Genomic DNA, 14,123 nt, shown 5'->3' with positions numbered 1-14,123 from the left:
TTGAACCCATGGTTTCAAGTCTCAAGAAATGAGATTCCAACTAAACCATGGGAAGAACTTTATGCCAATGCCCCCCCAGCCCCTGACTCTCCTTTGCTCTCCCCTCCACAGTCTTGCAGGAGGCGGTGAGCACCCGGGATCTGGAGCTCGTTCAGCTGGTGCTGCGTTACCGCGACTACCAGCGGGCCATCAAGCGCCTGGCCGGCATCCCCCTCCTGCTTGAGAGGCTGCGCAAGGTAGGCAGGGGGGCTTGCTTGAACTCGTTGCCATCGTCATCCCTAAGGGAGAAGAAAAATACTCTCCTGGTTGTCTCTGCTGCCGGTGGTTTTCTAGATTGTAACCCCCTCAGGGCAGGGACCTATAGCCTTTTGTTGGAAATAAATGCATCCCCTCCACTGCCTCTGTTTCTCCTCTCTTCCTCTATTGGACTACAACTCCCATCAGTGCCAGCCAGAGTGGTCCAAAACAGGGTTGTGATGGGAGCTGGAGTCCAGCACAGGTGTAAGTGTTCCTGTCTGTTAATTCCTGGGGGTTTGAGCTGTTGTTAAAGGCAGAGGAGTCAGGGGTGGTAAAAATGTTGGCAACTCTAGTTGTACATTTAAATGAATGAATCACAGAGAGAGAGAGAGAGTTGGGCTCATAGCTGTCAACTTACAGATTTGAAAATAAGGGACCAGCAGCCTTGAAAACAAGGGATCAGCAGCCAAAATAAGGGATTTTGCTTAGCTTATACATAAATCTGATGGCACTGATGGAGCCATTCTGCTTTTGCTGCCACTGACTGTGTTTTGCAGGGGGTTGGACTAGATGATCCTTAGGGTCTACAACTCCCACCAAAGAAGAGTGGCAGGCAAAACTGATGAATGATGTCGAGATGGCAAAGCCTACAGGCAGAATTAGAAACCAGGAAGAGGACCACTTTAATAAAGAATGGAGAAAGTTTATAATTTAGTTGAAAAGCTATTGTAAAGAGTTACATACATTGGTAGGATTGACAGAAAACCTGTAGTAAAAATTTGAACTATGGATGGGCAGATGATTTATAAAAATAGAGTTCTGAAAGGGATGCAGAGGGGGAAATCACTACATTAAGATGCTGCACTGGTTGGAGGGGATGCTAAGCAGCACGTCGAGGCTGCCATTGTCCTGGCGCGAGGAGTTCCATCGGCCCTTCCCCACCCGAGGGGGGGGAGGGAGAGAGACTCTCGCCCACGCTGCCCGTGAGCCCAGCATGAGGCAGTTGCGGCGCCGCCGCGGCTGCTAAAGTGCCACCCTTCTGTGCCCCTCCCCATCCCCTCCTTTTACTCCTCCCTCAGGTCGCCTCCTCAGCTGCCACTGCTGCCTCTGGCTTCCCCTGGCAGCGCTGCGGAAGTCTCGCAAGAGAGGGGCTGCCTGCCTGCCCACCGCCACCCTTCTCTTCACAACGAGCCCCAGAGGGGGGAAAGGGAGAGACGGAGACGCGGCAGCTCGTGTGCGCACGCGCTCTCTCTCTCTCTCTCTCTCTTGAGGTGGAGGACCCCGAGCCGCTCCTTCCCTCCCGAGCCGGGCGAGCATGAAACCCGGGAAATTAAGGGACATCATCAATAAGGGACAGCAGCTGGAACCGGCGCTGGGATAAGGGAGTTTCCCACCAAATAAGGGACGGTTGACAGCTATGGTTGGACTAGAGACCAATTTTTCAAGCCTCATACCTAGAAGATTGGGCTAGGGCTGGGCTAGGAGTGAACCCAGGCATCCGGCGTCCCTTTAACCTCCGTAGCCCTTGACCTTTGACCTCTTCTCTTCTTGCACTAGGCTCAAGATTTCTACGTGGAGATGAAATGGGAATTCACAAGCTGGGGTATGTTTGCATGCAGAGTAATAATAATAAGTAACCGTAGGATTAATAATAATAAATATAACAACATTAATAATAACTACTTTGGGTTCATTTGGGTATGAGGTTGTGGGCTCCCCCTCCCATCATTGAAAGCAACATGCCCCCACCCCCATCCTGCCTTTTTCCCCATTAAAAGTGATATCAAGACTTCAACATAAGCCGGGGTTTATCTTCCACCCTCAGCGCCTTCTGTGCGTCCTTGGGATAATTCAAGAGCACCTCTGAACATGCACAGAGTCCTTTCCCCCCACTTTGGGGTTTCCAAGCCGGGCTTTTAGGGGGAGCTCTGAGCCATGGATGGGGACCCGCTTTGCCTTAGCGGGCGAGATCTTTATTTATATAGACCACTGTTCCATTAAAAATCAGCAAAAATACATAAAGCCATGCAGCCAAAACCAAACAGAAAAGTTAAAACCAGGCAGGGTAAATTAGGGGACGACGCAGAAGCACTGACTCCTAATGCTGCCTCTCTTCCCTTTCCCTCGGCAGTCCCCCTGGTCTCCAAAATCTGCCCCAGCGACACCTACAAGGTCTGGAAGTGTGGACAGAACCTCCGGGTGGACACGACGCTCCTGGGCTTCGACCACATGACGTGGCAGCGCGGCAGCCGCAGTTTCATCTTCCGAGGACAAGGTTGTTGGGAGCTCAGCTGAGCCACTTTGTATCCCGGGGCCCCGTAGGGAAGGGAACTTGAGGAAGGAGGGAGATTCAGGGGCCACACTTTCCCATTGCGGAAAGTCAGTGCTTTGGGGGGACCACGGGAATTCATGGTTGTGAAACGGGGCACACTTATATCGTGATGAGTTATATAAAGGATGTCTTGACTGTATAGCTGTTCTGTATTCCTAACCTGCTCTAAGGGCCTTGAGGCAGCAGACACCTGCCTGTCGCCTCCACAACAACCCTGTGAGGTAGGCTAGGCTGAAGGGTGAAGAAAAGCTTGTTCCTGAAGTTGTATTGGTGCATCTGGCAGCTTTGCTGCTGCAATTGCTACAATTTGTGTGGGGTGTTTTGTTGTTTGATACTGAGGGGTATACACATTATCAAAAAAATAAATAATTTGGGGGTTGGGTTGCGCCCCATGGTAGCTGCTGCCCTCTGGGTGCGGATGGGGCAGAAGGCAGGGAGCCTGACAGCAGGTGGCGCCAGAGCCAACTTACTCCTGTTTTGTCCTTGTCTTCCTCTTCCCTGCTGAGTTCTCACTGGGACCAAAGGAAGCTGGCAGCCCCAGAGACCGGCAGGCAGCAAGAAGGCAGCTGGTTGTGGGGTGGCTGAGATCAGACTGAGGATGGTGGGGCAGTGCCGTATTTTCCCTAAGGGACCGCACACTCCACTGGTTTCCCCTTGGCCAAGCCAGATTGTCAGGATACATCCCTCTCAGGAGGGCACTGGTCATTTCTCTCTCTTCCTCTGCCCCGCAGACAGCAGCGCCGTCGTGATGGAGATTGACCATGACCGGCAAGTGGTCTACACCGAAACGCTGGCGCTGGCCGCCCACGACCGGGAGGGACTGCTGGCCATGGTGCAGCCCACGGAAGAGCAGGTGATGGGCCGCCTCCTGGCCCCCGTGGTCGCCACACAGTTGGACACGCGCAACATTGCCTTTGAGAGGTGAGCCAGGATTGCATCCTCTGGAGCAGCGGGGAGGGAAACCTCTGCCCTGCGGGCCAAATGTAGCCCAAACCATGCCCTCTTCCCCAGGCCATGCCCTTTCCTGAGCCACACCCCTTTCCTGGCCCCTCGTCACCCCTCCTTCACCCTCTCCTCGAGTATTTTCACCTGATCGTTCCTCTTTGCTGGGCTGGAAGGAGAAGAGGGGCGTGTGTCAGTGTCAAGGTGGGTGCCGGGAGCATCTCAGCCACAGCTCACAAGGTGTTGGAGAAGTTGACTCTTTAGTCAAAGAAACAAAACAGCGCAGTCCTAGTGGTCACAGCAACTCTTCCTAGCAGCACTTGCCCCAAGGAGGCAGTTGCGAGGCCCCACCTTCCCACAGCTCCCTAAATCTCCTCTTCCCCCGGGTCTTTTCCAAGCAGTCTGAGGCTCCTTCATCTTGCCTGTCTTTGCTATGGCCTCTTCATACCTCTACTGGTTCTGGGCGGTCAGGGGGAGACGAGCTGGTCCCTGGCCTTTTCAGCAGCCTGCCTCATCTCTTCCTCTTGGCCCCCCCTCCTCTCCAGCCTCTGCTTCTGCCTCTGATTCTGCACTGCTCTCTGCCCCAGCCTCTTCTTGCTCACCAAACCCTGTTGCCTCTTCACCTTCCAACACCTCCTCTTCCCAGTCCGGTCCCTCTTCTCCCTCTGACCCCTCATCCTTGTCCCACCACCACTCCCCTGGCCCTGAGCCTTCTCCCCTTGGGGGTTGCCCAACAGCTGCCTCCTCCCACTCCTCTGCTTCCAGCCAGTCCATGACAGAGAGAGTAGAAGCTCTCCTACTAGACAAAGAGAGAACTTTCAAGCATTGCTTCGCCTCTTTTGCCTCTGGGATCTGGCCCCTGAGAGGCTGCCCAGGAGAACATGCGGCCCTCGTTTTGAAAATCCTGGGTTGGGTTGAGTTGTGAGAGCTCCCCTTGTAGGCATCTCCAACCAGCGTCTCCTCCAGCTGATTGCTTCCATGGTGGATGCCTGTTCTTCTGCGCCTGGAAACAAATGAAATACCGCGGAAATCCCTGAAACGAGAAGTAATCGACTAGAAATATCTCATAGAAATAAGCTAAATAATAAAAATCAAAAAGTTTAAGGGAAAATTTAGAAAAACCTAGAATTGTACAAAGCCTTAACAGGATCCCGGCTACAAACCTCATTTTGTACAATTCTAGGTTTTTCTAAATTAAACTTTTTGAAACTTCTCGTTTCAGGGATTTTCATGGTATTTCATTTGTTTTGTGCAATTTCTTGGTTCCGTGACTTTTTTCTCCTGGAAGAGGAGCGGCTGCCCTTGGCATCCAAATCGCACCCAAAACTGGGCTTCCCCTGTCCTCTCCCCATCTTCCTCTTCGAACCATGAAGTTGAGTGGTGATTTATTCTGTGGCCGGGAGAGAGAGCTAAGCTCCACCTCTGCTGTTGTTTCACCTCTCCCTTCCAGGAACAAGACGGGTATTTTGGGCTGGAGAAGCGAGAAGACGGAGGTGGTGAACGGGTACGAGGCCAAGGTGAGGACCGGTCCGGGCAAGTATCTTCGCAGGAGAAGGGTCTTTGGGTAGAGAGAGTAAGCAAAGGACCGTACAGTCGGGGCGATGGAAGCAGAGAGCTTTATCGCTGAAGGCGAGGAGCTTGAAGCTGCTGCAGGGAATGTCGGGAGCCAAGGGAAGTTGTTCTTTCCCATAGACACCGGCAGCAATCTTTGGCATTTCCCTGCCTCCTTCTTCAGGTTTACGGGGCTTCCAATGTCGAGCTTATCACTCGGACGCGGACTGAGCATCTCTCGGAGCAGCACAAAGGAAAAACCAAAGGTAAGCCTTTTGACCTCTCCTTGCGGGGGTCTTCCAGGGTGTCCAATACTGATACCAAAGAGCCACACTGCCTCTGAGAGTGATCCAGTGGATTTGTGGGGGACGAACCACCCACGTTTTAACCGATTGGCAGTCCAGTTAAAAGTCAAGGGCCATAGCTCAGTGGCAAGTCCCAGGTTGAGTCTCCAAGGGCATCTTCAGGTGGGACAAAACCCCTCGCTGGGAAACCTGGCAAGCCGCTGCTGCTTCCAGTCAGTGCAGGCAACACTGGGCTTGATGAGACCAACTCATCCCAAGGCAGCTTCCTATGTGTAGATGCTCTACTGCTGAGCTGCGACCCGTTCCCAAAGTCTCAGAGCTGGGATGAGGGCTGACGACTGAGAGCATTTCCCAGCCTGGGAAAATGCTCTACTGGTGTGTTTGTCTTATACAGGTGGGAAAACCCCTCTCCAGTCCTTCCTGGGCATTGCCGAACAACACGTGGGCCCCAACAATGGGGTGAGTAATAAGTGGGGGCCATAGATATGGGGAACACTGCATCCCAGGGGCCATTTGAAGGCTCCTTTTTTTGTGCAGTGGTGCCTTGGTTTAAGAACAGCTTAGTTTATGAACAACTTGGATTACGAACGCTGCAAACCCGGAAGCAGGTGTTTTTGGTTTGTGAACTTTGCCTTGGAAGCAGAAAATGTTCCGCTTCCTGTTGAGTGTGTTCCATTTGTAAATTGAGTCCCCCGCTGCTATGGGAAAGCACGCCTTGGTTTAAGAACACTTTGGTTTAAGAATGGACTTCTGGAACGGATTAAGTTCGTAAAGCAAGGTACCACCGTCATAATGTTTTGCAGCACAGCTGGAGATCTTCAGACCAAGGGCCAGATGTGGATCTCCAGGCTTCTTTGCTTGGCCCATGGGACTCTCCCCAGGTCACGCCCCCCCGAGCCACGCCCCCTTCTCAGCCACGCCCCCTGCCCAGGCCACACCCCTCACTGCCCCTTGCTTTGCCCCATCCTGGAAAGGGGTCCTTGAGCTCTGCTAACAACTCCTGGATAGAGGGCAGAGAGGGTGTGTGTTTGTGTAGAAACCAGCCTAGTGCATGAAGGTAAAATTTGCATTTCTCGTCCCACCCTCTTTTGCCTCCAGCTCCACCAACCTCTGGCATGTGGCCCCTAGAAGCTTGTCTGAAAGGCGGTGTGGCCCTAAGGCTGAAAAAGGCCCCTGTCTGTTTTTTTCAGGTTTTATTCCTGATGATGGTTCCATTCATTCATTCATTCTCCACACCTCCTCATTTAATCCCCAGAACAGCCCTGCGAGGTAGTTTAGGCTGAGAAGGATTGACTGGCCTGAAGTCACCCAGTGAGAGCTTCATGGCCAAGTGGGAAGATTCGAACCCATGTCTCCCCGGGGTCCCAGTCCAACACTCTAACCACAATGCCTTCACTGACTCGCTGTGCCCCTCGTAAGCTGGGATAGAAAGGATCTCAAACAGAAACCAAGGCTTGGCGAAGCAACAAAGACCCACTTCTTAGGATACTCCCCTCCAACCTTGCCTTGGTTTCCCAAACACCGTCCCCCCACCCCCTAAAGTGTCTGGAGTGGAATGGAATCTTTTTTTGACCCTAGGGGAAACGTCTCAAGAATAAGTACAGATATATAAGTTTTAATGAGAAATAAGATTAAATAAAGTAAAAGTGGATGGTTATTTGGTGAAAGAAAGAATGGAAAATTACAGTATATTAAGATAAGATATAAGGATAAAAATAAGATGAAGGATTTGTTGAAATATATATATGAATTAGAATATAAAGAGGGGAATTATAGTATGTTAAGATAATTATTAGGATAAAAACAAAGTTGGAAGGATTTGCTGGAATATCTAATTGAATTAGAATACAAAAATGGGAGGCGTGAGGAAGTCAAGGAAATAAGTGAATGTAAGTAAGTGATTTAAAGGTTTGACTTGTTTTTTTTTACTTCTTTTTATTTCTTTTTTCTGTGTTTTGATTTTTTTTATATGTACTGTTTTTTCTTTTTCTTCTTCGATTGTTTTCTTTTTATTTATTTTTTCTGTAACCTTTAAAATCTTAATAAAAAAAATCTATTCCCCCCAAAAAAGTGCCTGGAGTGCCGACATCCACCCAAAGTCCTCCACTGGAGTTTAAGGAGACCTAAAACATGCGCAGAGGAGGGCGACCTAAATGATGAAGGGTCTGGAAACCAGGCCTGATGAGGAACAGTTGAAGGAGCTGGGTGTGTTTAGCCTGGAGAAGGAGCCTGAGAGGAGATAGGAGAACCATCTTCCAATATCTAAAAGGTTGTCACTTGGAAGATGGAGCAAGCTTGTTTTCTCCTGCTCTGGAGGATAGGATCCAAACCAATGGATTCCAGTTACAAGAAAGAAGATTCTGACGTCAGGGGAAACTTTCTGATGGTAGAAGCCGTTCAGCAGCAGAACGGACTCTCCTCCATCAGGGGTTTTAAGCAGAGCTTGGCTGTCCATCCACCTGGGATTGTTTAGCCGTGCTTCCTGAATTGGAGGGGCTTGGACTCGATGACCCCAGGGTCCCTTTCCAACTCTCTGATTCTGTGTATTCTCAGAGTATTGCTGAAGAATGATGTCAATCAACATTTGATGATCTCCTACCAGTCCACAATAGAAAGTGTCCTTTCATACTGCATCATGGTGTGGTACGCTGGTTTGACATCAACTGATAGGAAGTGCCTACGGAGGGTGGTAGGGACGCGGGTGGCGCTGTGGGTTAAACCACAGAGCCTAGGGCTTGCCAATCAGAAGGTCGGCGGTTCGAATCCCCGCGATGGGGTGAGCTCCCGTTGCTCGGTCCCTGCTCCTGTCAACCTAGCAGTTCAAAAGCACGTCAAAGTGCAAGTAGATCAATAGGTACCGCTCCGGCAGGAAGGTAAACAGCGTTTCCGTGTGCTGCTCTGGTTTGCCAGAAGCGGCTCAGTCATGCTGGTCACATGACCCGGAAGCTGTACGCCGGCTCCCTCGGCCAGTAAAGCGAGATCAGCGCCGCAACCCCAGAGTCGGCCACGACTGGACCTAATGGTCAGGGGTCCCTTTACCTTTACAGAGGGTGGAGAATGCAGCACAATATATTATGGGCTGTCCCGTGAATCTGCTAGATGAAATAGAGGAAGAACTTTGCCCCAGGAGAGTGAGGAAAATTCTCAGGGATGATTATTCACACCCTGGCCGGCACTTTCTTGACCTCCTGCCCTCGGGCAGAAGATATAGAAGCCTGATTAGTTGCACCAACAGGGTAACGAACAGCTTCTGTCCGTGGGCTGTTAGGCTGCTGAATGAAAAGACAACAACAGGGCAACTGACTTTCGGGTTTGGTGGGTGTGCATCAGTAAACAAGGGGAATTAAGACTAAGAGAGCTGACAGAAAGGGTTGAATATGTGGAATTAGCAAAACTGACCCACAGAATCCGTAACCAAGAGGAAACAAAGTTTAGAAGTGAATGGAGTAAATTTGTGGAGTATATACGTAATAATTGTAGAAGTTTAAAGACTGTAGTAGGATTAATATAAATCTTATGACATGAATAGGATGATGTTAAGAATACGTGAAAAAAAGGAAATATTAATATGAAAACCTCTGAAGGGTGGGATGGGAGGGAAGTCCGTGCTCGATAGAGCGTTGAGAAAATAAGTGTACATAAGACTGTAGAACATTAGTGTATTCATTTTGTTTTGTTTGTGTTAAAGAAAACTTAATAAAAAGCATTTTAAAAAAGAAAGACTAAGAGATGTGAGTGTGGGGTGCTTGTGTAATCTCACTGTATACAAGTGACAATAAAGTATTTCAATTCCAATTCCATTCTCTCTCCCCACAGGCTCTCATCACGCAAACTTCGAGCCATGCCAACCCCACAGCCATCACGCCAGAGGAATACTTCAACCCCACTTTCGAGCTGGGCAGCCGAGATATGGGGCGCCCCATTGAACTCACCACCAAGACGCAGAAGTGAGGCAGGCTGGCTGGCTGGCTGGGAGGGAGGGAGGGAGGGATAGAGATCCTCCTTTGAGTGGGCTGGGTTGAAGGACAGCCCAGGGTTCACAGTCTCTCCCCCCCCCCGGGCTTCTCTGTCTCCCTCGGTCAGGTTCAAGGCGAAGTTGTGGCTCTGCGAAGACCACCCTCTATCGCTGGCTGAGCAGGTGGCCCCCATCATTGACCTGATGGCCGTCAGCAACGCCCTCTTTGCCAAGCTGCGGGACTTCATCACTCTGCGCCTGCCCCCGGGCTTCCCTGTGAAAATCGGTGAGGAGAGGACCCCCCCCCCCGGGCAGAGCTAGGCTGGTTGGACCTTGTCCTTCACGCTTGGGCATTGCAGCGGGTTGGTCTACGTGACCCTCGAGGTCCCTTGCAGCTCCACAACTTTACGAAATGTTCCTTTCACTCCGGGCAAGAGACCCCATGGGTCATCTAGTCTAACCCCCCTTCAGTGCAGGAATCACGGCTAATTCTGGGCAGGCAGGGCCGTATACAACATTGGGTGTGTTCACATTCGTGGCCTGAAATGCAGAGAGGTCATCCCCTCTGTCCTCGGCTGGATTTTGAACTGCATTTACGCTGAGGTTTTCTCATCAATATAGGGACTGGAGATGTCACACCCAACATGCAGGGCTTTTCTTATTCTTTCCCCCCTGTAACACCCCCCCCCCAATTCCTATTCACAAACCTGTCATCTGCCCTCTGTCTTCAGAGACAGATGGATGCCAACCCAGATAGGACCTTAAGGTCCACAAATAACAACACTTTGGAGGTCCCAAGCCTCAAGGAGGTTAGATTGGTCTCAACTAGGGCCAGGGCCTTTTCAGCACTGGCCCTGACATGGTGGAACGCTCTGTCCCAAGAGACTAGGGCCCTGCGGGACTTGACATCTTTCCGCAGGGCCTGCAAGATAGAGCTGTTCCACCTGGCCTTTGGTTTGGACTCGGACTGACCCTTATGTTTCCCAACCCTTATGGTCTTGATTTATCAGCTACTTTAAAATGAGGCTAAATTTTAAATTGCAATTTAACCTGTATTTTAAATTGGGTTTTAAAAAATTTTTCTCCTCCCCTCTCTTTTTCTCCTATTATGTTTTTACTGTGATTTTGTTGGTGTTAGCCGCCCTGAGCCCAGGGAGGGCGGGGTATAAATAAAATGTATTATTATTATTATCATCATCATCATGCCTATACAAATCGGTGGCTCTACTCTGAGTAGGACTAACATTCCATAAAACCCCTAATCTCTCTCGTTCTCTCCCCACCCGGCTAGAAATCCCCATTTTCCACATCCTCAATGCCCGCATCACCTTTGGAAACCTCAACGGCTGCGATGAAGCTGTGGTCTCAATCCGAGGGGCCAGCAGCCCTGGCAGTGACGCCCCGTCGCCAGGCAGTGACCGCTCCAGCATAAGCAGCTCCAGCTCTCTTGGTACGTTGGGGGGCAGAGGAGGAACATAAGGGGAACCTGCTGGATCAGGCCCATGTCCCATCTGCTTCAGCCTCCTCTTCTCGCAGTCGCCAACCAGATGTCCCAAAGTGAAACCCACAAGGAGGACTTGAACACAAGACCCCTCCTGCGGTTTCCAGCAACTGGGATTTAGAAACTTCACTGCTTCTGTCTGTGTAGGCAGAGCAGAGCCATTGTGGCTGGCGGCCATCGATAGCCCTTCCTTACTCCACAAATTTCTCCAGTCCTCTTATAAACCCATTTTGGTTGTTGATTGTCACTGCCTCCTGTGGCAGTGAGTTCCATAGATGAGCTATGTGCTGTTTGAAGAAACAGCTGGGAGCCTTTGGAGGGGGGGGTCCCCTCAGCTGTATGAGGCACGAGGAAAATGGATGTAAATGGGGGGGGGGTTAAAGGGAATGGAGGGGGTATGAAGCAAGATAGAAAATCCTCAATGCACCCAGAAGGAATCATAACACCACATAGGGGCCATGTGCCCAAAATTGCTTCAGATGTTTCAGAAACAAAATTATAATAATCAGTGAAGTTTGGAAACAAGTGGTTAAAACCACCTTCTCCTTCTCCTTCTACTTCTACTTCAGCCTTCAGCAGCAATCACTTGTAGCCGAGTAAGATTGTCTTCCATAAACACAGTTTTAACAATGAGTCTGTATGTGACTGTGGGGGCCATTTCTGGGCCCACACATCCTTCCGCAGTGGGGACATTGGTTCCCAGGCGGGAGTTGATCACGGTGTGGATTTGCCAAGCGTGCTTTCCTCCTAGCACGTTTCTCCCTTGCGTCCTGAGTTTGAGTGTCTTCAAAGCCCATGACACCCAGTAAAGGCTGTTCTCCACTGCAGTCTCAAAAGATGCAGCCCTCCACCTTGATTCAAGATGGCGTCTGACCGTCTCTCCACATACAGGCAGGAATCTGCTCCTTGGTCTAGGAAGTTCTCCTGCAAAACAGAAAAACCACCTTCCAAAATACAGAGCAGATCCATAGCGGAGGAAACCAGAGGAAACTCAGGGCAGAAATCCAAGGCCCCATTCAGCAGGGCAAGGGAGAGGGTGCAGGTATATTTTCCAGGGGTAGGGAGGAAGAGGAGCAAGGCGTGATGAAGCGAGACCTCTTTGACAGGGGAGATGTGCTGTGGCTTTGATCCTCTCCACACCCCCCAGGCTCTTGCCGGTGCTATGAGATGGACCCGTCTCTGTTCGAGGCCCCGCGAGGCTACAGCGTCATTGGGACCCATCCGGAGCCCCTGCGAGGAGAAGACGACGACGACCTCCTCCAATTCGCCATCCAGCAGAGTTTGCTAGAAGCTGGGAGCGAGTATGACCAGGTGGGCCTCTCCATCCCTCCCCTGTTCCCCGAGACCGGAGCTGTAGGGCTTGGGGGATCTGTTATTCTGCATGCAGAAGAGTCACTGGGAGACCCCCCCGCTTCTGGTGTCTCAAAGGACCTCCAGGAGCCTGGCTGGTGGGGAGAGCTTTGTGTAGGGGAGGTGTTGCCATTCAGGGGAGAGCGAGAGTAATCTGCTAAATCAAGGCTGGGGAACCTAGTGAGAACCTGTCAGTGGCTGCACACCAGACATGGCTACCATCCGTATGTGCATGGCTCCTTCCAGGCAAGCAAGAGACATCATTACACAGGCCAGACAGTCCCAAGGGCTGGTTTGGTTGCAACAATCAACTGTGGTTTGCTGTGACATGCAGTGGTTCTGGGCTCTCACTCTCCTCCCTCTTTTCTTCCGGTGCTTCTGTTTCTGTCTGCACTGTCCCTTCATGCCTGCACCCTAAACTGTGGTTGATCTTACAGTTTAAAAGGAATGAGCCAGCTTCAGAAACTGTGGTTTCGGCAAACCACAGTTGAACAAAGTATGCTTAAGACTAGCTGTTGCGTTCTGAAGGCAAAGGAAGGACTGGACCCTGATTAGTACAAAAGACACGAGGCTTGACCAGCAAGACCCTGGGAGAAAGTGTGCTTGCCACTCCCTGGCCCAGGCCGTTTTTATTCACAAAAGAACTTTAACACAGCGTTTGTAAGAACCAGTAAGATTTCCTCTGAGCATTTCAAGAAATCCCCACGTGGGGACAAAGTCAGATCAGAGGAAGCCTCTTAACTACAAAGAACTATTTCCTATTTGAGCATGCATACATGTTGCGGCTAAATAAAGAGGAGCCAAGGAGGACTGCATTTAGCAAACCCCGGAGGTCATAAAAGGACAGACAGGCATTTTACCACCTCCATGTGAACTCTGTTCCTGGCCCTAAGATCTACCTAAAGATTAACAAAAGCTACATCAAAGCTACCTCTTTATCATGTACAGTGGTACCTCGGGTTACATACGCTTCAGGTTACAGACTCCCCTAACCCAGAAATAGTGCTTCAGGTTAAGAACTTTGCTTCAGGATGAGAACAGAAATCGTGCTCCAGCGACAGCAGGAGGCCCCATTAGCTAAAGTGGTGCTTCAGGTTAAGAACAGTTTCAGGTTAAGTACGGACCTCCAGAACGAATTAAGTACTTAACCCGAGGTACCACTGTACCCAGGATGCCTGGTGAAGCAACTGGTCTGTGTAGAATGCTTTATACGTGACTTTCATGCATAGAGAAAATGGGGCAGAGATGCAGAGGCTTGTGGGATTGGAGCAGAAATCATGTCAATGACTCAAACTCAGCCAAAGCGATGCTTTCACCGCTAACACAATGGCTTGCTTCATTTTTCATAATTCCTCATAGCAATCCCACATGACCACCACAACTAACCATGGTTTGTTCCGACTGGGACGTAACACTAAACTGTGGTCAGCTGAAAATGGAAGGAGAACCTTCCTGTTTCTTCCACTTGTATGCAGAACGCTAAACTACAGTACTAAAGCGGGCAGAAAAGTGAGGGTCCGAGCTCTCAGGTGCATCAAGGAGCAAATGTCTTCTGCCTCCTCCCACCTCCTCCCCTCTCGTCCCCTGCAGGTTACCATTTGGGAGGCCCTGACGAACAGCAAGCCAGGCACCCACCCCATGTCCCAAGACGGGCGCAAAGTCGACAGGTGAGCACAGGATGCTTCTGACAACATCCCTTCTCCATTTCTGGGGTCTCCACACCAGGGGGCGGGCAAACTTCACGCTGGAGTCTTGGTTGACCACAAACTTGACATGAGTCAACAGTGTGACGCGGCAGCTAAAAAAGCCAATGCAATTCTGGGCTGCATCAATAGGAGTATAGCATCTAGATCAAGGGAAGTAATAGTGCCACTGTATTCTGCTCTGGTCAGACCTCACCTGGAGTACTGTGTCCAGTTCTGGGCACCACAGTTCAAGAAGGACACTGAC

At 50.5% G+C, this 14,123-nt stretch overlaps 1 protein-coding gene across 2 annotated transcripts in view; it reads left to right on the top strand.

Moving 5' to 3' along the window:
• The window catches only part of ANKRD13B (ankyrin repeat domain 13B), a 31,896-nt gene that overhangs the window by 15,402 nt on the left and 2,371 nt on the right, over nt 1-14,123 (top strand). For both annotated transcript variants that reach the window (XM_081844148.1, XM_081844147.1), the window contains exons 3-14: nt 112-236; nt 1,795-1,840; nt 2,369-2,512; nt 3,301-3,490; nt 4,962-5,028; nt 5,247-5,328; nt 5,762-5,826; nt 9,184-9,314; nt 9,451-9,608; nt 10,614-10,772; nt 11,971-12,134; nt 13,764-13,840. In XM_081844148.1, the coding sequence (XP_081700274.1) occupies nt 112-236; nt 1,795-1,840; nt 2,369-2,512; nt 3,301-3,490; nt 4,962-5,028; nt 5,247-5,328; nt 5,762-5,826; nt 9,184-9,314; nt 9,451-9,608; nt 10,614-10,772; nt 11,971-12,134; nt 13,764-13,840 (1,408 nt within the window). The remainder of the gene's footprint in view (nt 1-111; nt 237-1,794; nt 1,841-2,368; nt 2,513-3,300; nt 3,491-4,961; nt 5,029-5,246; nt 5,329-5,761; nt 5,827-9,183; nt 9,315-9,450; nt 9,609-10,613; nt 10,773-11,970; nt 12,135-13,763; nt 13,841-14,123) is intronic.

The sequence above is a fragment of the Podarcis erhardii genome, assembly GCF_964252035.2.
Source record: "Podarcis erhardii genome assembly, chromosome: 16".
Taxonomy (NCBI): Eukaryota; Metazoa; Chordata; class Lepidosauria; order Squamata; family Lacertidae; genus Podarcis; species Podarcis erhardii.
The sequence above is the reverse complement of the archived record's forward strand: the minus strand, read 5'-3'. Positions and strand labels throughout refer to the sequence as shown.